Source organism: Acanthamoeba castellanii (assembly GCF_000313135.1).
Source record: "Acanthamoeba castellanii str. Neff unplaced genomic scaffold scf7180000084698, whole genome shotgun sequence".
In the NCBI taxonomy this organism is placed as follows: Eukaryota; Discosea; order Longamoebia; family Acanthamoebidae; genus Acanthamoeba; species Acanthamoeba castellanii.
In genome coordinates, this window is record NW_004457373.1 from 133751 (window position 1) to 154799 (window position 21049).

The 21049-nt window shown below is 60.1% G+C and overlaps 9 protein-coding genes across 9 annotated transcripts in view; 4 read left to right on the forward strand and 5 right to left on the reverse strand.

The window, feature by feature from the left end:
* ACA1_130850 (AMPbinding enzyme domain containing protein) overlaps positions 1–2682 on the forward strand; it is a gene marked incomplete at both ends in the record, with an annotated part of 4582 nt that extends 1900 nt beyond the window's left edge. Inside the window, 11 exons of the mRNA XM_004336835.1 lie at positions 66–133; positions 234–422; positions 568–632; positions 721–800; positions 948–1089; positions 1165–1283; positions 1366–1486; positions 1584–1712; positions 1873–2248; positions 2354–2404; positions 2482–2682. Of these exons, the coding sequence (XP_004336883.1) occupies positions 66–133; positions 234–422; positions 568–632; positions 721–800; positions 948–1089; positions 1165–1283; positions 1366–1486; positions 1584–1712; positions 1873–2248; positions 2354–2404; positions 2482–2682 (1541 nt within the window). The remainder of the gene's footprint in view (positions 1–65; positions 134–233; positions 423–567; positions 633–720; positions 801–947; positions 1090–1164; positions 1284–1365; positions 1487–1583; positions 1713–1872; positions 2249–2353; positions 2405–2481) is intronic.
* A 216-nt stretch (positions 2683–2898) lies between these two features.
* Positions 2899–3773, reverse strand: ACA1_130960 (uncharacterized protein; the record flags this gene model as incomplete). The annotated part of the gene is made up of 2 exons (XM_004336836.1): positions 2899–3307; positions 3403–3773. The coding sequence occupies 2 exons, from the start codon at positions 3771–3773 to the stop codon at positions 2899–2901; spliced, it is 780 nt and encodes a 259-aa protein (XP_004336884.1).
* A 751-nt stretch (positions 3774–4524) lies between these two features.
* ACA1_130970 (THO2 protein) lies at positions 4525–10623 on the forward strand (the record flags this gene model as incomplete). The annotated part of the gene is made up of 19 exons (XM_004336837.1): positions 4525–4581; positions 4713–4954; positions 5042–5123; positions 5208–5687; positions 5757–5966; positions 6038–6421; positions 6488–6721; positions 6790–6895; positions 6975–7087; positions 7158–7275; positions 7356–7540; positions 7661–7891; positions 8020–8253; positions 8340–8500; positions 8563–8707; positions 8774–8944; positions 9095–9609; positions 9685–10495; positions 10537–10623. The coding sequence occupies 19 exons, from the start codon at positions 4525–4527 to the stop codon at positions 10621–10623; spliced, it is 4566 nt and encodes a 1521-aa protein (XP_004336885.1).
* A 276-nt stretch (positions 10624–10899) lies between these two features.
* On the forward strand, positions 10900–11726 carry ACA1_130980 (uncharacterized protein; the record flags this gene model as incomplete). Its single annotated transcript, XM_004336838.1, has 2 exons — positions 10900–11080; positions 11422–11726. The coding sequence occupies 2 exons, from the start codon at positions 10900–10902 to the stop codon at positions 11724–11726; spliced, it is 486 nt and encodes a 161-aa protein (XP_004336886.1).
* A 131-nt stretch (positions 11727–11857) lies between these two features.
* Positions 11858–12854, reverse strand: ACA1_130990 (uncharacterized protein; the record flags this gene model as incomplete). The annotated part of the gene is made up of 2 exons (XM_004336839.1): positions 11858–12517; positions 12609–12854. 2 exons carry the CDS (start codon positions 12852–12854, stop codon positions 11858–11860), a joined length of 906 nt encoding a protein of 301 aa, XP_004336887.1.
* A 181-nt stretch (positions 12855–13035) lies between these two features.
* On the reverse strand, positions 13036–14081 carry ACA1_131000 (hydrolase, NUDIX family; the record flags this gene model as incomplete). The annotated part of the gene is made up of 6 exons (XM_004336840.1): positions 13036–13120; positions 13203–13306; positions 13462–13592; positions 13667–13747; positions 13839–13911; positions 13977–14081. 6 exons carry the CDS (start codon positions 14079–14081, stop codon positions 13036–13038), a joined length of 579 nt encoding a protein of 192 aa, XP_004336888.1.
* Positions 14082–14280: 199 nt separating this feature from the next.
* On the reverse strand, positions 14281–15692 carry ACA1_131010 (uncharacterized protein; the record flags this gene model as incomplete). Its single annotated transcript, XM_004336841.1, has 5 exons — positions 14281–14381; positions 14458–14598; positions 14669–14845; positions 14947–15119; positions 15223–15692. The coding sequence occupies 5 exons, from the start codon at positions 15690–15692 to the stop codon at positions 14281–14283; spliced, it is 1062 nt and encodes a 353-aa protein (XP_004336889.1).
* A 732-nt stretch (positions 15693–16424) lies between these two features.
* On the forward strand, positions 16425–17969 carry ACA1_131020 (Sel1 domain containing protein; the record flags this gene model as incomplete). The annotated part of the gene is made up of 1 exon (XM_004336842.1): positions 16425–17969. One exon carries the CDS (start codon positions 16425–16427, stop codon positions 17967–17969), a length of 1545 nt encoding a protein of 514 aa, XP_004336890.1.
* An 88-nt stretch (positions 17970–18057) lies between these two features.
* ACA1_131030 (protein kinase domain containing protein) lies at positions 18058–21002 on the reverse strand (the record flags this gene model as incomplete). The annotated part of the gene is made up of 14 exons (XM_004336843.1): positions 18058–18217; positions 18306–18391; positions 18485–18570; positions 18695–18734; positions 18803–18871; positions 18960–18998; positions 19096–19308; positions 19426–19503; positions 19622–19666; positions 19758–19861; positions 19965–20046; positions 20179–20241; positions 20359–20475; positions 20925–21002. The coding sequence occupies 14 exons, from the start codon at positions 21000–21002 to the stop codon at positions 18058–18060; spliced, it is 1260 nt and encodes a 419-aa protein (XP_004336891.1).
* Positions 21003–21049: the final 47 nt, after the last annotated feature.

The window sequence follows — 21049 nt, forward strand, 5'->3', positions numbered from 1 at the left end:
CGCGCCTCATTTTTTCATGATGGGAAAATGTTTGACTCGGCGCCGTTGGCTCTGGATCTGCGCAGGTCACAAAAGCCCATCAAGCCCATCATACCCGACGCCTCCTCGCCGGCCGTCATCGCCTACACCGAAGGTACGAACGCGCACCACCGCAAACAGCTGCGGAAGTGTTGCTGACGTGGCAGTTGTTGAAAAACAAAACAAAACAAAAAGGTTCGAACGGCGCGCCCAAGGGTGTGGAGATCAGCCATGCGGCGTTGGTCGCGACGCAGGCCGGGCTGGTGCCCATGCTGGAGGCCGGCGGCGAGTGGGTGGTCGACTCAGATGTGTTCTACGCGCACAACACCTTCGCCTCCACGTTCCACTTCACGCTCCTCTTCACGCTCCTCGCCTGCGGGGCCACCATTGGCATGCCGTCCGAGGTACTTATCCTTATCTCTCTTTGCTGTTCGCACACGTCAGCATGACGTGGCGGCCTTCAAGTACAGCTCGACGACTGACACGTCGCACCACCACCACCACCACCACCACCACCACCACCACCACCACCACCACCACCACCACCAGGGCGACGAAAATCTGGCGGCTGACGTCGAGAAGCTGCGGCCCACCATATTTGCTGGCACACCAGAGTACGGCACTCACGGCCTTGAGGCTCGGATGAGGCGAGGCGGCTGACTCGGGCTTTCTTCCTTTCTTTCTTTTTCTCCATCTGGCTAGGGTGTACCAGCGCATCTATACTCGCCTCATGCAGCTCGTGGCCCAGTCCAGCACGCTCAAGAAGTGGATGTTCAAAAAAGGTATGTTTGATCGCACGCGCCGCACGACACGACACGACACGCCACACAACATAGAACACGCAACACGCAACACGGACCCTAGAAGCGGTCATGCTGATTCTCCGGACCATTCACCAGGTTGGAGCGCCAAGCGCGGGCGGAGAAGAGGAGGCACCGAAGGGGGCGGGGGCGTGTCGGTGTGGGACGGGCTGGTGTTCAACAACTTCAAGGCGTCCATGGGCGGCCGCGTCCGCCTCTTCCTCTCCTCCGACTACCCCCTTCCGCCCAACACCCGCCACTTCCTCCAGATGTACGCGCACCCCCTCTGTGCGCGTGCGGTGTGTCGTGTGTTGTACGTGGTCACTGACATCGCACAAATCGGCAGTTGCTTCAACTGCGCGGTGGTTGAGGTCTACACGCTGACCGAGGCGGTGGGCATCGTGAGCGCCACCAATCCCTCTGACCCGGCGTCGCTCCACGTTGGCTCGCCCATCGCCTCCCTTGGTACACACACAGGACACAAGACACACAACACACACGACACACACGACATAGTACCTTCGCTCACACACGCGTGAGCACACAGAGGTGAAGCTCATCGACGCCAAGGCGTTGGGGTTCGTCACGAGCCACAAGCCACCGTCGGGCGAGATCTGCATTCGGGGCATGTCCGTCGCACAGCGCTACCTCGACGACGACGCGCTCACGTACGCGACCCACGCCCAATTCACCGGGGGAGTGATTGCCTGCGGCTCTGCGCGAAAAAGGCTGACCGCCTTCGTTCGTTTGTCGGCCGCGACACAGAGATGCGGTGTTTGATGAGGACGGGTGGGTGCACACGGGCGACATCGGCACCTGGAACGAGAACGGCACGCTCACGCTCGTCGACCGCAAGGAGAACATCGTCAAGCTCCAGGGCGGTGACTTTGTCGCGTACTTACTCCTCTCACCTTAGATACCACACACACACACACACGACACACACACGACACACACACGACACACACACGACACACGACACACACACGACACACACATGACACACACACGACACATACACACACACTCACCCGGGGGGGACCGACGAGTGCAGGCTGGGCAAAATGGAGGGCCTGTACGCGCGATCACAGTTCGTGCAGCAGATCTACGTGCACGGGGACGACACCGAGCCGTGCCTCGTGGCCATCGTGCTGGTGCACCCGTCGGTCGTCCGCAGCTTCGCCTCCAAGCCCGCCGTGCGACATCAGTTCGAGGGCCAGTCGGAGGTGTCGGAGCTGATCGAGAACCCCATCATGCGCAACGTGGTCGTGGCCGACCTCCGCGCCATCGGCAAGTCGCTCGGCGTGCGAAGCTGCGAGCTGGTGCGGGCGGTGCACCTCGAGATCGGGGAATGGACGGTGGGCGAGGGCCTCGTCACGCCCAACAAGCGCCTCCACCGCAACGCCCTCCACTCCAAATACCGCGACGAGGTCCGCCATCGCTCCCCTTCACCATGTGTGTCTCGCGCGGCTCGCTAACAAACCGCACACACACACGCACACGCACACGCACACGCCACGCACACGCACACACAGATTGCTGAACTCTATGCTGAACTCAAGCGAAAAGCTCGGGAAGCGGTTGAGGTACGCTCCTCCCCCAATGCGACTTGGAAGACAAACTCTGACGATGGTGCGGCTTGCTCTTCTTCTTGTCTTCACAGGGTGAAGACGACATGCCCTCGTCGCCCTCTTCGTCTATGTCGAGCCCCAGCCGAGCTGCTGCTTCCCAGGTCCAGTTCAGCGACACCAGTCGGTCGGCGCCGTCGTCTGCCTCGTCCGCCGCTTCCTCGTCGTCGGCCTGTGCGTCCGTTTCATCGGCGGACAGCGACTCATACAGCGACAGTGACGACTCCTCATCTTAAAAGGTGTTGTCGCTCATTTTTCTTCCTTCCATCTTTTCACCCCATAATCAATGAACATAGGCATCTTCTTTCATCTACTTCCCCCCCCCACAAATCCATTTTCTCAATCTTTCGGATTGGAAGTGTACGGCGCCGTTGTTACATCTCGATTCTTGTTTTTATTGTTTTACCCACTCTCTACTCACCACTCTCTTTCTCTCTCGTTAGGGGGGCTTCTTAAGCATCCTCCTCCTTGTTGGCGTCGGCCTTGTCCTCAGGCTCGTCGGCGGCATCACCGTCACCGTCGCCCTGCATGTCCGAGGTCCAGAGGGTGAGGTTGTCCCTGAGGAGCTGCATGATGAGGGTCGAGTCCTTGTAGGAGTCCTCCGAGAGGGTGTCGAGCTCGGCGATGGCATCATCGAACGCCTGCTTGGCCAGCTGGCAGGCCTTGTCGGGGGCGTTGAGGATCTCGTAGTTGAACACCGAGAAGTTGAGCGCCAGGCCCAGTCGGATGGGGTGGGTCGGGGGAAGCTCGGTCACGGCGATGTCGGTGGCGGCCTTGTAGGCACCGAGCGACAGGTCGGCGGCTCCCTTGCGGTGGTCGCCCTGGGCGAACTCGGCGAGGTACCTGTGGTAGTCTCCCTTCCTGTTGATGTAGACGAAGCGACTTCGATTAGTCTTCTTCTACAAATTTCTCTTTCTCTTGTTTACTCGAAAGTGGAAGAAGGTGTAGTAACGTACATCTTGTAGTAGAAGACCTTGGACTCGCCGTTGGAGGACGAGGGGATGAGGTGGTCATCGAGGACGGAGAGGATGTCCTTGCAGATACCGCCGAGCTCGTTCTCAATGAGCGTGCGGTAGTCCCTTATCCGCTTGACCTGGGTCTCGTTGCCCTTGCTCTCCTCCTTCTGCTCGATGGAGGAGACGATGCGCCACGAGGCGCGGCGGGCGCCGATGACGTTCTTGTAGGCCACCGACAGGAGGTTCCTCTCCTCGACGGTCAGCTCGACGTTGAGGGTGGCGACGTTCTTCATGGCCTGCACCATCTCGTCGTACCTCTCGGCCTGCTCAGCGAGCTTGGCCATGTAAACGTTCTCTTCGCGGGACGCCATTGCTGATGTGTGGTCTACTGAGGAAGTGGAGTTGATGGTGGTATGTGAGTTCAAGTGGTTCAGTAAGATGTAGAGAGAGACCTCTGGCCGTACCTTGTGTTGTAAGTGGTAAAGTTGAAGTGGGACAAAACCGGTGAAGACAACGAACCGAAGCGATACCCGCCTCCTCTTTTGGTGCGCCCCAACCAAAACCGGCGGTTGTCCCGTCGGTGACTGTCGACACGGTGGTTGTCTGCGGCAACAGTCCTCCAACCGAATTCAAACCTTGTGGCCAATCCAGGCAACCTTTGTTTGTTTTCGAAATAGAACGAAATTTTTGTTTCTCTTTCGAAAAAGCCCTGACGAGACCTGTGCAGCTTTTGTGCAATCACAGGGGAAGCAAAAAAACAAAAGCTGAGAATTGGGTCGCTCGAAAGGAGGCGAAGATCAGTGATGGCGCAGCGCGTAACACCCGACATGCTGTCGGACTGGGATGCACACAAGGCGACCATGTACGGAAGAGCTTCGCCTTTTTGATCCTTCAAGCGCGCCCAACAAATCCCCCCCCGCGCGATGCAACCAAAATTGTGATCCTTCTCACCATTTTCACACAATCAGAGAGATCGCCCTCAAATCGCCCCTAGATGGCCCTAATGGTACGTCATTTATCGCTGCCTTGTGTCTTTCCAGGATTGTCTCATCTTTCATCGTTCTGCCGCCAGGAGCGGAGGAAAGGCGTAGCCTGCTGCGCGATTTGTGTTGGCACGCAGTGATGACCGATCGCCCAACCGTGGAGCAGGCCGTCGAGGCCCTCACCCACGCCGCCCCCGTACATTTTTGCCCTTCCCTGTGCGTGTGTCGTGTCGTGTGGTCGTGTCGTGTGTCAAGGTTGTGTACCACACAACATTGTGTGTGGTTCTGAGTTATAAGTGAGGCTCACTTCACGCGGTGCGCCGACAGACGAAAGAGTTTCACACCGCGCTGACGGATGTGCTGTGGCTGCTGACCATCGAAGCGCCCGAAGCCGAAACCGCCCCGGAGCGCAAGCGGCTGGTGGACCTGGTGCGACGCATCCACACCGGCGGGGCCGTGCCCGGCGCCGTCCTCAAGGAGCGGCTCGACCCCACGCTCATGGCCAAGGCCGGTCTCATCTCCCTCTCACACTTCCGAACCCGCGCCGTGCGCCTGCACACACGCGAATTGTACGTCGTCTCGAGCCCACGATCACGCCCCTCCCATCGATCAGTGTGACTCACCCCACGTTTGCCCTCCCCCCCCGGACGTAACAGTCTCGTGCAACAGAAGTTCAACCTGCTTCGAGAGGAGAGCGAGGGCTATTCCAAGCTCGTTACCGAACTCACCCGCTCCGAGGTACACACCGCACACACACACACGACACACACGAACGCACACTCACTGCGTGTGGTGGTGGTGCGACGATTGTCTGTTGCTCAGCTGTCGGAGAGCAACGTGGAGAGCGTGATCGGCACCCTTCAGTCGCTGGTGGGCTACTTCGATCTCGACCCCAACCGCGTGCTCGACCTGGTGCTCGAGGCCTACGAGCACAACCAGGACAACGCCAGCTACCTCCGCATCATCGCCCGCTTCCCGCGCGCCTCGCTGGCCCACCTCACCGGCTTCAAGTTCAAGTACCAGTACGGCGCCGCCTCGGAGGCGGACCCCAAGGGACCCCGGCCCGCTGGCCTGGCGCAGCCCTCCCAGTCGCTCTACCTCCTCGCCGCACGGCTCATCAAGCACAAGTTCATCACCATCGAGGACCTCTACCCGCACCTCCAGCCCGAGGACTCGCTCGCGGCCGAGGAGTACGCCAAGCGGTTTGAGAAGAGCAGCAGCAGCACGACCACGTCCATCACCACCTCGACCTCCACCTCCGCTCCCGCTCCCGGCCTGCTTGGCATCGCCCCTCCCGGCATCGTACGTCTCTTCGACACAACCAACGACACGACACGACACTCAACCTTCTTCCTCTGAACGAACGAACAGGGACTCGCAATGCGAGGCCTGGACGACGATATCGCTCCGCTGGCGCCGGTGGTGACCACCCCGACGACGGCCGCGTCGAGCTCCGCCGCGGATGCGAAGGAGAACCAGAAGCTGGGCCTCGTAGCGGCCCTGCTGGCCATCAACGACTGGGAAGACGCCGAGGGCCTGCTCATCCGTCTCGCCAGAATCGACCCCGCCTCTCACCCTCCGGTACCCCCCCTGCCCAGCGCCAATAACTCACGTGTCTGACGTGTGTCGTGTGTCGTGTGCGTCGTGTGTAGATAACTCGTGCGCTGTGCGAGAGGCTCCACCGGATGCTGGAGCCGGTGTACGCCCTGGTGCGGTTCGCGCCTCCGCGCCGCGCCGCGGTGTCGACGACCGGCGCCGCCGACGCGCTGACCGAGGACGATCTCGTCCGCGATTGGAAGTCGCTCAAGCGCGTCCTGTGCCCGGTCCTGCTGCGGCTGGGCCTCCACATCAGCCACGACCTCGTCCTCTTCACCAAGCTGTGCCGCGTGCTCAAGGAGTACATGAAGGTGGGCAGCGCCGGCAGCGCCGGCGACCTGTCCAAGGACGAGGCCTTTGCCGTCACCGAGCACATCGTCGTCAAGGTCCTCCTGCCCGGCCTCTCCCTCGCCGGCTGCAATCCCGGCCTCGCCCAAGAGGTACCCTCTCTCTACCACAACATGACAGCTCATGGCCTGGTGCTTACGGTTCGCTGCTGGACCCAGGTGTGGGACGTGTTGAAGCTGTTCCCGTACCAGACGCGCTACGACGCCTACGCCCGGTGGCGCACCCAGTGCGTGCGGGTCGGGCTGCTGGCGGCGGCCAAGGCCGAAGCCACGGGCGAGGCGCGCAAGATCCTGCGGCGCATCTCCAAGGACAACGTCAAGATGCTCGGGCGGCAGTTGGGCAAGGCCACCCACTCCAACCCGGCCGCCGTTCTCGAGACCGTCGTGTCCCAGGTTAAAACCCCCTTCACGACACGACACGACACGACACGGGCTAACGGGCCTCGGTGGGGACGCAACAGATTTGCTCGTACGACAATCTGATCGCGCCGGTGGTGGACGCGCTGAAGTACCTCACCTCCCTGTCGTACGACGTCCTTTCCTACACCATCGTCGAACACCTCTCGAGTACGCGCCCGCCGCACATTGTTATTGTTATTTATTTATTTATTTATTTATAATGTTATCAACCAATCGCCGATCATAGGTTCGCGTGACAAGGTCAAATCCGATGGCACGAGCGAGGCCCATTGGCTGCAGGGTCTGGCCACCTTCGCCGGTGCCCTCTACCGCAAGTACCCCGGTTCGCTCGAGCTTCACGTATGCCTACGTACCCTCCCCCCACACCACATCCCCCTCTAATCATGGCCATCGTGGCCTCGCTCGACAGGGCCTGTTGGAGTACCTGACCAGCCAGCTCGCGTCGGGCAGCTCGCTCGAGCTGATCATCTTCCGCGAGGTCATGGCCAAGATGGCCGGCATCGAAGGCGGCGAGGGCTCGCTCTCTGGTACTCTCTTTTTCTCTCTTCTTTTCTTCTTTTCTTGTTTCATTTCCTTAACTTGTGGTGGTGGTTGTGTGGAACAACAGACACGCAGGTGCAGGCGTTGGCGGGCTCGGAGCTGCTGAAGCAGGAGTCGTCGCCCATTCCGATGGCGCGCAACCTCAAGAAGCCCTCGGCGCGTCTGCGCGAGGCCCTCCTCAGCTCCAACCTCGCCACCTCGCTGCTCATCCTCATCGCCCAGCAGCGCGGGCTCATTCTCTACACCAACAAGGTAACCCCACCACCTTGTGGCCACAACGTCGAATGCAGACTGGACCCGGCTGACCGCACACACCGCCGCACACACCGCACACGCCAATGATGGCCTCAACGACGACGACGACGCACACAGGCTTCGCATCTCAAGCCGCTGGGCGACCTGTACGACAAGTGCCAGGAGACGCTCATCCAGTACACCGAGTTCCTCCAGGCCAACGTCACCCCGGCCACGCGCTACGCCGCGCTCTTCCCGCCGCTGCGCGACCTCGTCACCAAGTGCCACCTCGACCCCGAGTCCATCTTCGGCATCCTCCGCCCCGTCCTGCCCCAGCTCTACCCCGCCGACGATGGCGTCGCCGAAAAGGTCCACTTTTTCCCTTTTTATTTGTTCTTTTTGTTCTTTTAATTTAATTCTTGATGATTATTACAATTGTAATGATTTTTACTAATTATATAATTTTTTTAATATTAATAATTGTATTGCGCGTGTAGGACAAGGCGGCGGCGGTGCCGTCGGAGGCGCTGGTGAGGGACGTGCGGGACGTGTTCCCCGAGGCGATGTGGGAGAGCCTGAGCCCGCAGCTGTACACCACCTTCTGGTCGCTCTCGCTCTACGACATCGAGGTGCCCGCCGAACGCTACAAGGCCGAGATCGCCAAGCTCCGCGAGTCCCTCAAGACCCTCTCCGACGAGATCGTTCGCGACCCCACCACCGCCACCGAAAAGGTGCGTGTCGTGTCGTTGGTCGTGTCGTTGGTCGTGTCGTTGGTCGTATCGTGTGTAGCGGAGGGAGGACTGAACGCGGTGAGCAGAAGAAGGAGCGGGACCGCGTGCAGGCGGTGGTGCAGAAGCTGGAGGAGGACCTGGAGAAGCAGAAGGCCAACTACGACGCCGTCATGCGCAGGCTCGAGAAGGACAAGGCTCTGTGGTTCCCCACCAACAACGCCCGCTCGACCGCCACCACCATCGTCGCGTACGTGCCCTGACCCTGTGGGGTGTGTGCTGACGTGTGCTGCTGACGTGTCGCAATCGCAGGGCGCTTACGAAGACCTGCATCCTGCCGCGCGCCCTCCACTCCATGGCCGACGCCATCTACTGCGCACGATTCGTGCAGCTCCTACACAAGCTCGACACCCCCAACTTCTCCACCCTTCAGTACTTCAACAGCGTGCTCACCCAGGTAAGCCAGCATGTGTGCGGTGTGTGCGGTGTGTGCGGTGAACTTATGGGCGTGCGTGCTTGATAGGTGGTGCTGGGCATCTTCTGCTGTACGGAGGGCGAGGCGGTGCGGCTGGGCCGTCTGCTGCGCGAGACGATCGCGACGCTGGAGTCGTGGCGGTCCAACAAGGACGTCTACCTGCGCGAGTGCAGCTCCAAGCGCGGCATGGCCGCCTCCTTCTCCGACACCAGCAAGCGGGTCCCCTTCGACCAGTTCCCCCGCCTCCTCTACAAGTGGTACCTCCAGACCACCAAGGCACGCCCCCCCCCGCACACGACACGACACACGTCACACCGCACACGACACGACACACGCGGATTGCTAAACTTTGTGGTCGTCTTCTTTCAGGCGTTTACGGACTGCCTGGACGCGGGCGAGTACATGCAGGTGAAGAACGCGCTGCTGGTGCTGACGCGCATCAACGACGTCTACCCGACGCTGCGCCGCGCGCACGAGCACCTCGAGAAGCGGGTCAACCGCCTGCGCGACACCGAGGAGCGGGAGGACATCAAGCTCCTGGCCGCGCGCTACTCGTCGCTGCTGGCCCAGAAGAAGAACCCCGAGCTCGAGCGCCACCAGCAGCTCCTCTCCGAAGAGGAGTTCCTGGGCGCGCGCCTCGCCGCCCGCGTGCTGGCCAAGGACAAGGAGACCACCGAGGCGGCCGCGCCCGCAGTGGCGGCGACGTCGGCGGCGGCGGCGAAGGGAAAGGAGAAGGAGACGCAGCAGCGGCCGCCGCTGCCGTCGCTCAAGGAGGCCCTGGCGAGCCCTGCCGCGGCGAGGACAATCGAGCGCGCGGCGGAGGCTGCGCCCACCAAGCGACTCTCGGCCACGGCGCCGCCGTTCCACCCCGCCACTGTCAAGTCGTATGCGCACCCCCCCCCCGTCCTGCGTCACATGCCACACACCACACACGCTCACCGTACACGCATGTGTGACAGTGAACCGAGGAGCGAGAGCTCGAGGCAAGAGAGGGAGCCGGGCGAGATCGTCAACGGCGGCGCGCGCGAGAGCAGCAGCATCTCGACCAGCGGGCTCAAGCCGCGATCGACGTCGGCGGCAGCGGCCGCGATCGACGAGGCGGTCCGCGTCCCGCGCCCGTCGACCCAGAGCTCGACGGCGGCCACCACCACCAGCAGCAGCAGCGCGCCGGCCTCCAAGTCCACCACTGAGTCGAGGCGCAGCGCAGTGCCGGCCGTGGCGTTGCCCACCGCCCCGCTGGTGTCGGTCAAGAAGGAGGAGAAGGAGAGGGAGAGGGAGAAGGAGCTGCCGGCCGCGCTCGTGGTGCCGCAGCACGACGAGCCACTCGCGGCGGCGGCGGCCAAGCGATCGACCCCGCGCGGCAGCAGCAGCGGCGATGATGGCAGCAAGCCTGCGAGGCGCAGCGAGTCGTCAGACGACCTGAGCGCGAGCTCGTCATCGGATAAGACGCGCAAGCGACGGAGCGACAGAGACGCGCGCGAGGCGAGCAGCGGTGGCGGCGGCAGCAGCGCCAAGGACGACAAGGACCGCAAGGACGCGGGGGGTGCCAAGCGGCGACGCACCACGCCCGACGGCGGCGAATCGCCGAAGGAGCCATCGCCAACGACGCGCAAGGAGCTCCCGCACCTGACCGCGACTGTCAAGCGCGAGCCCGCCGATGACCGCGAGCCGAGCAGCAGAGACAGCCGCGCTTCTTCATCGTCGTCGTCTTCTTCCTCGTCCAAGGCCAAGGAAAGGGAGCGCGAGGAGCCCGACATCAAGCGACGCAGGGTGGCGAGAAGCAAAGACGATTCTTCTTCGTCAGCCAGCAGCAGCAGCAGGGCGTCGTCGTCGTCGTCGTCGTCGACATCTGCGTTGACACCATCATTGCCATCGGCGTCTTCTTCGAGGGACAGTGAGCTGCCTGTGCGTACGGTCCGCGGCCGAGGCGAGTTCAAGGCACGGGATGAGAGACGAGATGAACGCAAGCCACGCCGCAAGTAAGATTTGTTAAAATGGAACGATTTGTGTTTCATGAAAACTTTGGCGCGCTGAGGGATAAAACCGGGCGGGCGAATTTGTTGATTCTTTTTCAACCGACATAGAAGATGCAAGGCAATGAGGAGATATGGGTGATAAATGATGAAGGAGGAAGAGTTATGCTTGAGCTCACTCCTGCTCTGCGTAAGCTGACTATGATGGAAGCCCAAGGGCCCATCTGTGCCCACTTTCTGGAGAATTGTGGCATCAAGTACGCCCAGTACACACCACTTGAAGAATGCCGAACAACCTGCCTTGTCTACCAACTCCCACCAGGCCATGGGCTGACCGAGGATGAGACAAAGCAACTGACCTGCGAGGAGGTCGCCAGGAGAGGTGGCTACCTTGCCATTTATGTCATGAAGCGAGAAAGGCCTGATGCTCCTTGGAATCGAGTGCTTCAAGCAGAAGCAAGACGAGGCATAAAGCCTCTTTGGATTTGAATTTTGTTGGATCCATCTGATTGATTTTTCAATTTACAGGCCTCATGCACACCCAGCTTTGCCCTGCCCAGACAGCAAGGCACATGGCGGAGAAGGACGCCCTCGAGGTCGAGAAGGACGCCCTCAAGGTCGAGAAGGACGCCCTCAAGGTCGAGAAGGACGCCCTCAAGGTCGAGAAGGACGCCCTCAAGGTCGAGAAGGACGCCCTCAAGGTCGAGAAGGACGCCCTCGCAGGTGCAAACGACATCCTCAAGGCCGAGAACAATTTCCTGCTGGCGGCCGACAAGCCCAACCCCCAAGCCCTCCTCTTCCAGGCCCTCAGCACACTTTCGCAGACCTTAAAGGAGACCACCGACGCCCTCGCGGCCAAGGTGGATGCCCTCGCGGCCAAGGTGGAGGCCGTTCAGGCCGACACGGCCACCCTCAAGGCCGACACCGCCACCATCAAGGCCGACACCGCCACCATCAAGGCCGACACGGCCATCCTAAAGGCCAAGGTGGGCGCCCTCGAACTGCGTATTCGGGCTGGGATGGATTGATGGAGTCGTCGAGATGCTCCGACCCTGCCTGCAAGGACGAGACTGCTGTGGCTGAGGACAGGTGAAGTGGCTCTACAAGGATGTGTGTGTACAGGAGAACAAAGAAGTTGACAATAATAAGTTTCTGAGGCTTAGCCGTAGTGGGTGAAGGTGGGCTGCTTCTGCCGCTGTCCGTTGGGCAGGAAGATCGACTCGTAGACCGTCTTGCTCATCTGCGTGGCGGCGGCGGTCGCTGCTGCGGTCTTGGCCGCCGCCGCCGCAGTCGTGGCGGCCACGCGTGGCCTCTTTGCCGCTGCCGCCGTGGCCTTCTCATCGCTCTTCTTGTTGCTCTTCTTGTCTGCCGAGGCCTTGGTCTTGTGACCTTGTTCGGGCTGCTTCCTCTTGCGTGTGTCATCACCATCGTTGCCCTGCTCCTCCTTCATCTCGGCTGCTCCGTCATCGGCCGCGGCCTTCTCGCGTCGCTTGCTGCTCTTCTTCGTGTGGGACTTGGCCTTGCGCAGGCTCTGCTGCTGTGCCTTCCACTCGCGCAGCAGCTGCTCGGCGAGCTCGGGCGGCGGGTTGAGCGGCAGCACGTCGGTCTCGCTCGAGAAGGGCTTGCGGCACTGCAGGCACTCGGCGGAGGGCACCTCACGCAGCGCGCGCTCAGACAGGACGCACCCGCATCCGCGCAGGGCAGCGAAGCCGCCGTGGCGGCCGTTGGCCTGGATGGCGGTCACTGGGCAGGCAAAGCGCGCGGCGCCCTCGACCTTGCCCCACTCGGGATTCTCAGCCCAGTTCAGCTCGAGCAGATCCTGCATGGTCCACAGTTAGAATCGAGGTTTGTCATTGATGCGAAATGAAATCTGAGTGAATTTGGATGCAAAGATGTAGGGGCAAATGCACCTTCATGCCCTTAATGTAGGAGAAGGCAGAGGGAAGAGTCTTGTGCAGGAGGTGCGTAATCACGGCCTCCTTATTGAACAGCTGGCCCTGGGGGCAGGCGACGATAGGGGGCGTGAGCGGCTCCTTGGAGAGGGCGCACAGAGTCCATTTTACTCGTGTGATCTCGTTCGGATCGGCCCGCTCCTGCTTCTTCTTGGTCTTCACCAGCTCGCACCGTGTCGGAATCGATCCTCCATCACAACCCATCTCTCTTGCTGTTCTTGATTGATCAAATCTACATTTTTTTCGGACTGCTTTTCTCTTTATGCCTTTTTCTCGCACTTTTTCCATCTTTTTCGTGCTTAGCTATTTCCCAGTTTGCCAACACGGGGCAGTTCGCCAAGACGAAGAAGAGAGACGCACACGTACAGGCACGAGCGCACACGTCTTACTTGGCGCTGAAGAGATGGGCACTGCGCAGAGTCTGCGCGATGAGCCAGATCTTGCCGTCGATGCCCTCCCCCGACGCTTGCCTCTCTGCACGCCCGTTCACGACGATGAACGAACGAAAGAACGAAAGAAAGAATGAAGAGTTGGTCGTTACCGAGTAGGAACGGGATGAGGCCGTCGACCGGCGCCAGCACCACCTCGGTGAACTCACCGCTGTCGTTTTGCAGCGGCGGGTTGTCGTTCTCTGGCAAGTCTCCGTTCACCACGGCCTGCACGACCGCACTCGTCGTGCTCGCGACCGCCATACCAAACTATTGCGTGTGTGTCGTGTCGTGTCGTGTCGCGTTGCGCGTTAGAAAACGAGAGTTTGCATCGCTTGTCACGAAGTGATGGTGATGATGGGGGCAGGGCGGGGCGTGCATACAATGAGCGAAGGGCTGACGTCGATGATCTCGGCCGTGTAGCCGGTCTCCTCCTTCAGCTCCCTCACCGCCGTGACTTCGGGCGCCTCGCCCGAGTCGCACAGCCCCGCCGGCAGCTCCAGGCAGTACATCGCTGCAGCCGCGGCCTTCAGGCCTCAGCGCGATACACCCAACAGAAGCGCAAGACTAAAGGTTGATGATGTGTACCCGTAGGAGGTCGGAACTGGCGGACGAGAATGAGCTGGGTCGGGTGGCCCGTCTTCTTCAGCGTCGCGATCACCTCAACGGCTGCACACCACCGCAAGGCCGCAGTCAGGCCTCTCCCTCTCTCTCTCTCTCTCCTGGTGACCAACTGATGGGGTGTGGGGGAGGGGTGGACCATCGACGGGGGCTTTGCGGTGGTTGGTCCGCTCGAGCGACTCCCACACGTGGCCCTTGCCCAGCGGGTCCACCTTTTGGGGGGGCAAGCACAGATTAGAGCGGGGGGGGCATGTAGAAGTCAGGAGAAGGACTGTACCCAGTGGACCTCCTTCATCTTCAGCCACTTGCCCTGCCATACGAGGTCCTCCTTGGCGACGTAGCACTTTGCGCTGCTCTTCTGCTGCGCTTGTGTGTCCTCCATTTTTTACGATTTGCTGCTAATCCCTTCTTCTGGAGGAAAGGCCGCATCCTTCAGTGAACAAGAAGAGGAAGAGGAAGGCGAAGACGTGGCCAAACACAAGAGCATGTTTGGGCAAAGTAGAGCTGAGTGTGTAGAACAAACACATTTAACGACCGTCGAGGTTTCACCCGAGTGAGGGCGTGCGGGGCTCTCGTGGCCTTCAGGACGAGCGCAGCTTCCTGGAGAAGAAGGAGGCCATCTCCTGCTGCAGAACCTTGAACAGCTTCAGCGACCCATTGAACTCGTCCGAGTACTTGCTCACTATAGTAGAGAGTGATGATGAGGGCGTCAGACACGATGACACGATGCCGAACATGAGAGAGACTTCGTTTCTTACCCGTTTCGACGGTGATGCCAATGGGGACGCTGATGTGGTAAAACTCGATGGCGTACAGGATCCTCTTCAGGTTCTCCTTGCAGATGTCCACCGACTCGTTGATGGCAGCCTCTCTCGTCTTCCTCGAGAGGACTCTCTTTTCTGTGATGTGCATGACATCAGCAACGTACGCACACAACACCACAACAAGAGCTTCGAAGCTCGGGCTTACCGGTGCCAAGGGGGATCTCCACGCCGAGCCACTTGAGGAAGGTGCACGTGTCGGCCCTGCCGAAGGGAGCGAACGTGAAGATGAGGCGCGCGGGCTTGACTCCTCTCTCCTTGCAGAGCTCGTCATAATCGCGCAGCAGCCAAATCGCCACGTCGACGTTGTACACCACCTGCGACGCTGCAGCGGCGGGCGCGGGAAAACAGCAACGAAGTGAGAAGAAAAAGAACGAAAGCGAAAGCGAACGACGCGCTGTTAGCGAAGGAGTGTGGGTGCGGTACTGAAGAAGGAAATGCCAGACTCGGTCTTCTGGAATAGCCTTTCGTGTTCGTCTTGCTTGTCCCTGTGACGCTCGGGAAGCACGATTCCACCAGCGACGAAGTTGTAGGGATGATCACGCAACACCTCCGCAGCCTCCGTCACATTGTAACCCGGGTACTGCATGTTCGAGGTGCTGTTGTTCGTACGGAAAACACCACAAACCCGGTTAGACGTGAGACGGCCGAAGAAGGTTATGAACGAATAGAGAGGGACCAAATGGGAGATGGGGTTCTGACCTGCCGCCGACGAGTACGAGGGCCTTGGCGTTGTACTCGTCCCAGGTCTCGTTGAGCCACTGGTCGAAGTTGTCCTTGGCGTGGTAGGCGACGGTGCGGTAGACGATGCTCTCGACGTGCGCCAACTCGTTGAGCATCTTGGCGAAGAGGCGAGGCGGGTGCGTGGTGGAGAAGGCGAAGGGTCGTTCGTTGCCGTCGCGACCCTCCTCCTCCTGAATCTCGTAGACGATGACGCCGTCGGGCCGCAGCTTCTTGATGGTGCCGGCAAGCTTCTCGGCGTACTGCTGGACCTTGTCCATGGTCATGATGCTACGCGGCGGAACGGTGCCAAAGAGGCACACGCCTCTCCTACTGCCATCGGCGAGCTTCGCCGGCAGATCGATGTCGGCGGTCTTGCGGAAGAGATTGGTCGAGGGCGATTGCAGGTCCTCTTCGATGCTAATTTCCTGGTCGGTGTCGAGATACCACATGATGATAACGAAAGAGAGTAAATCACGAAATTTACCGAGATGGGCTGGCCGATTTCAACGATTTGTGTTTGATCTTGAACGGGGGTGAGAGCCTCAGAGAGCCTATTTGAAAATCACGCGAGGAAGAGAGCCTTCCGTCGACGGTGCTGTTCGGATGGTCGCGCTACGCGGTGGAGGCGTAAACGGGGCTGGTCTGTGTCGAAACAAGAGAGTAAAGAAAACGCAAACGCAGGCAAGGTGTGGTTTTTATCCTGCTCCACCCTCATTCCCAGTAAATTCCCCATTTGCTAAATGCACTCTTTCTCAGGGTTCGGCCCGGTGCGTTGATTTGGGACTTGCAACTTGGCCTTGACGTCATTGGCACAACACGACACAATGACCTTGTTGCAGAGCTGTTAGTGCTCGGAGCAGCGAGTGTCATCTCCTCACCGCAGCGATGCCACGTCCACACTGCTTCCTCTGGAGAAAACCCATTTTTCTTGAGTTTCCAGAGTGTCCTGCGCGCCCGGAGGAATGCTAAATGAATGCTGCTCCGACTACCTGCTCAACTGGTGATCCCTCGTTGACGCTGTACCGTGCCCCTCGCCCTTCAAATTTTCGTCCTGTTTAATTGAGGAATCAATCAATTTAATTAAATGTGAATAACATTCATCCATCGCCAGAACGTCGGCGCGGATGGATGGGCTCACCTTTGCAGAAGACCACGACCCACTGCCAGGCCAGGGCGAAAAAATGGATGTCGGCGAAACCGAGGTGGCCAAGCGGTGCCGCGCGGCCGCGGCGCAGGGCCACGCCAGCGCGCAGCACCAGCTGGGCGGTATGCTCGAGGCCGGCAGCGAGGGCGTCGCACAGAGCTGGCCCGAAGCGGCCGCCTGGTACCGTCGGGCCGCCGACCAGGGCCACGCCGCGGCCCAGTACCGGCTGGCGCGGCTCTACTGGTACGGCCGGAGCGGCGAGGAGGCCCGGGAGACCCGCAAGAAGGCGGTCGAGTGGTACCGTCGGGCCGCCGACCAGGGTGACAGCGAGGCCCAGTACCTGATGAGCCGCTGGTGCCATACCAACACCGTGCAGGGCCGCCGCGAGGGCCTGGCCTGGCTGCGCCGAGCCGCCGGCCCTGGCGGTAACCACCCGATCGCCCGACGCAACCTGCCGGAGACCCTCATCGAGTGCGCCGGTGACGAGTGGGCCTCCGGCGCGCTGGCGACCGCGGCCGACATGCTCCGCGAGGCCTTCGAGCTGGGCGAGACCTGCAACGCGCCGTACCTCCTGGGCCGCCTCTACGACGACGAAGAGGGCGGCCTGGGCGACGCGGAGCTGGCGGCATCGTGGTACGCGCGGGCGGTGGACCACCCGCACGCGCGGTTCATGCTGGGTCGCCTCTACGACGAGGGCCGCGGGGTGGCGCAGGATCCGGCTGAGGCGGTCCGACTGTACCGACTGGCCGACGGCCCCGAGGCGCTGCTACGACTGGGCCGCCTGTTGGAGGAGGGCCGGGCCGGCGTGGCCGGCGATCACCTCGGCGAAGCGGCCGCACTGTACGCCCGGGCGGCCGACCACTGGGGCAGCGACGAGGCCCGGTGGCGGCTCGGCCGGCTCTACGCGACCGGTCGCGGCGTGGCCCGGGACGAGCGGCGGGCGGTGGCCGAGTTCGCCCGGGCGGCCGAGTTTGGATGCGGCGAGGCGCGGTTCGACCTGGGGCTCATGCACGCCGAAGGCCGCGGCACCGACGCCGACGACCGGCTCGCGCTCGACTGGTTCCGTCGGGCCGCGTCCAAGGGCCACGCCCGGGCGCAGTACAACGTGGGTCTCATGTACGAGAAGGGCCGCGCAGGCCTGGCCGGCGACCGGGAAGAGGCCATGCGCAGGTACGCCGCAGCCGCCGCCAGCGGCCATGCCGCTGCGCAGTCGCGCCTCAGTCGACTCTTCGCCGCCGCCGCCGCCGCCGAAACGAAGACGAAGCAGATGCCGACCGCAGCTGCGGCACTGTGGGAGAAGGCGGAGCAGGGCGATGCCCGGGCGCAGTACCGGGTGGGGCGGCTGTGCGAGCGGGGCGGCGACGGGGAGGCACAGAGCGACGCGCGGGCGGCTGAGTGGTTCGGGCGAAGCGCCGCGGGAGGCTATGCCAAGGCGCAGCTCGCGCTCGGGCGCATGCACGAGTACGGCCGATGCGGGGTGGAGCGGAGCGAGGCGAAGGCACTCGAGTGGTACCGGAGGGCGGCTGACCAGGGCCAGGCCAGGGCGCAGGAGATTCTTGCCCTGTGGTCAGCCAACCCATAATATTATTTATCTCTAATATTATTTATTTGTTTTTATTTATTTATAAAATAACTTTTGCTCGTACGCGCTTGTGTGTAGCACCAAGGCTTCAACCGTCGCTGAGCTTCTCGTTGATGGATTCGAGGATGGACTCGAGGAAGGTGGGCGGGATCGCGTCCTTGTCTTCCTTCTTCTTCTTGATCTCCCGTTCGGACACGTAGGAGAACTCGGCAAAGAGCCGCTCGTCCATCGACTCGGTCAGACCGTCGCTGCGCCCACACCAACCCCAGCCAGGCAGAGACACGTCAGGTTTTTCCCCCCTTTCGCAGCGAGTTCAAGAAGCGGCAGGTTGGGTACCCATCGATGGCCGAAAAGTCGAAGCTGTCGATGGCAGGCCGCTCCATGAACTCCTTGTCGACATTGCTTGTGTCCTCCTCTCCTTTCTGTGTGCGTGTGCGGTCGTGCGTGTGCGTGTGCGCAGGTCAGTGAGCATGGCATGTCGGTGGACGGCACGCGGGGAGCGATGAGCGTCGTACGACGTGGGGGATGATGGGCGGTTTGATCTTCTTGGCCGCCAGCTTGTCCCAGTCGATCGATTGGAAGAAGGGATGCTTCCGCACGCCTGGGGCAAATGATGGCCAATTATTTACGCCTCACGCTCAAGACGAAGAAGTACGAAGAACGAAAAACGACAAACAACGAACAGCAAAGAACGAAGAACAGAGGCTGTTTGGCGCAGTACGTACCCTTGCCGTTTAATCGCTTCCGCGGGTCCTTCTCGAGGAGCTGGAGAAGAAGGGGAAAACCATCAATTATGGATTGGTACATCAGGGTGAGCTCATCGTCGCGCGTACCTGGTTCATGATGGCCTTGGCGCTGGCAGGAATGTAGTTGGGGTAGTACGGGGTCTCGTTGAGAATGCGCTGTGTGGAGCGATAATGTCAACCATTAGGATCAATAAAACTGATGTTTCATGTGGGACACACAGACAAAGCCACAAAGGCCTCGTACCTGATACATCTGGCTCTGGTTACGGCAGGCAAACGGAGGCTGTTGACACGACACGCACGACACACGCAACACACGAGGAGCGTCAGATGAATGCGTTGAAGCCTGAACAGCACAGCACACTGGGTAGTTCTAGTACCTGGCTCGTGAACATCTCGTACATGATGGTGCCCAGCGACCACCAGTCGATCTCGTAGGAGTAGGACGTGCCCTTGATCACCTCCGGTGCGAGGTACTCGGGCGTGCCGCAAAACGTGGTCGTCTTGCCCTTCGTCGCCTGCAGGCCGGCCTTCGACAGCCCAAAGTCCGTCAATCTTATGTGCCCTGTCGACTCGAGCAAGACGTTCTCAGGCTTGAGATTGATGGTCATAGCGCCGAAGGGGAAGAAGAAGGTGATCAGATTGATTGCACAGACAACCCCGATAATAAGTAAGTAAATAAATAATAGTGCGTGGTTACGTGCGAGTACCTTGAGGTCGCGGTAGATGATGCCCAGCGAATGGAGATGCTCCAGCGCGAGCGTGATCTCGGCGGCGTAGAATCGCACCTGACGTCGGGGCAGGGTGAAGAAAAAATCGTGTCAGCCAGCACTCGAGCACTCACCAGAAATAACCGTGCGTGGCTGTGTGTGTTTGTTGGTCGTCGACCACAGGCTCTGAGGGTACCTTGTCTTCATCGAATCGCCGTTCCTTCTTGAGGTGGAAAAACAGCTCACCGCCGTTGACATAGTCTGCACGCGCGGACGATCAGCTAACTTTATGACCAGAGAAGCGCGGGCTGCAGGAGGGAGGTACCAAGGACGAAGTAGATTTTCTTTTCTGTCTGGAAGGCGAACTTGAGGTTCACCAGGAAGGGGTGGTTGTTGTTGATCAGGATGTTCTTCTCTGTCCGAGTGTGCTCCACCTCTGTTACGTTCATCCCATTTCCCAAGATTAGTAATAATATTCATAATGATAATAAAAAATGCATAAATAATAGAATACTCTCGAACAAAACAAAGCAGCGCACCTCCTTCATCCACGAGTTTCTTCTTCTTGAGCACCTTCATGGCGTAGACTTGGCCGGTGTCCTTCTTCCGCACTTGGAACACCTGTGTGTTGATTGAAAATCAAAGGCAACCCACAAACCAACAAACAAACAAACAAAAATAGAAGTAAGAGTGGGATGAGACGGCTGCAGCAGAAGATGAAGAGGAAAGGCGAGGCGGAGACACACGCGGCACCTTTCCAAAACTGCCTTCGCCGACGAGGTGCAAGATCTCGAAGTCGGACAGAGACACCTGCTTCTGTGTGGGCGAGGCGTGCACAATAGGAGCACGACGACCATTGAGCCAGCGCGACATTACTGCGTATACAAATAATAATAATAATGTGCTTATGGGCAGGGTCGTGCGTGTACGTACGATCTGGGTTTCGTAGAGGATCTGGAGGTGGAGCTGACCGCACACGAACTCATCGGCACGCCGCCTCTTCAGTGTATACCATCGTCTCAACTCCACGCCGGGTTCGAGCTCGGCCAACTGTATATCAACCTGGCCGCTGTGTTGCGTTGCGTTGCGTTGCGTTGCGTTGCGTTGCGTTGCGTTGCGTTGCGTTGCGTTGCGTTGCGTTGCGTTGAGGGTGAGATGGCACGATTCATGAAGCGAGATCGGGAGCGAGTACAGAAAGTCGTCGGGCGTGAAGGTGTCCTTGTCCCACATCTCGATGTGGATGACGCCCGATGGCGAATTCAGCACACTACCGACCCAAGGCGAGCAGAAGACGAGTCCGACGGAAGAGTCAGGCGGGAATGCACACAAGCGCCCAAATGCAACGCAACGAACAGAAGTGTGAACGTACAAGCTGAATTCTTGGTTCCACACGGGGTCCTTACGGTTGGCCAGCATGTGTGTGGTGTGGTCGTGTATGTAAGGAAAAATGTACAAGAATAATTCATAAAAAGGGAAGAAGGCGAAGAAGTAAAACGCACCAATGATTTCCGCTTGACCTTGGTCTTTGCCTTGCAGCTGTCGACGTGGATGATGCAGTAAGGGTCCTGGTGGTTCATCGTGCCACGGGGGAGGACAAGACAGACAATGGTGAGACTGAGATAAA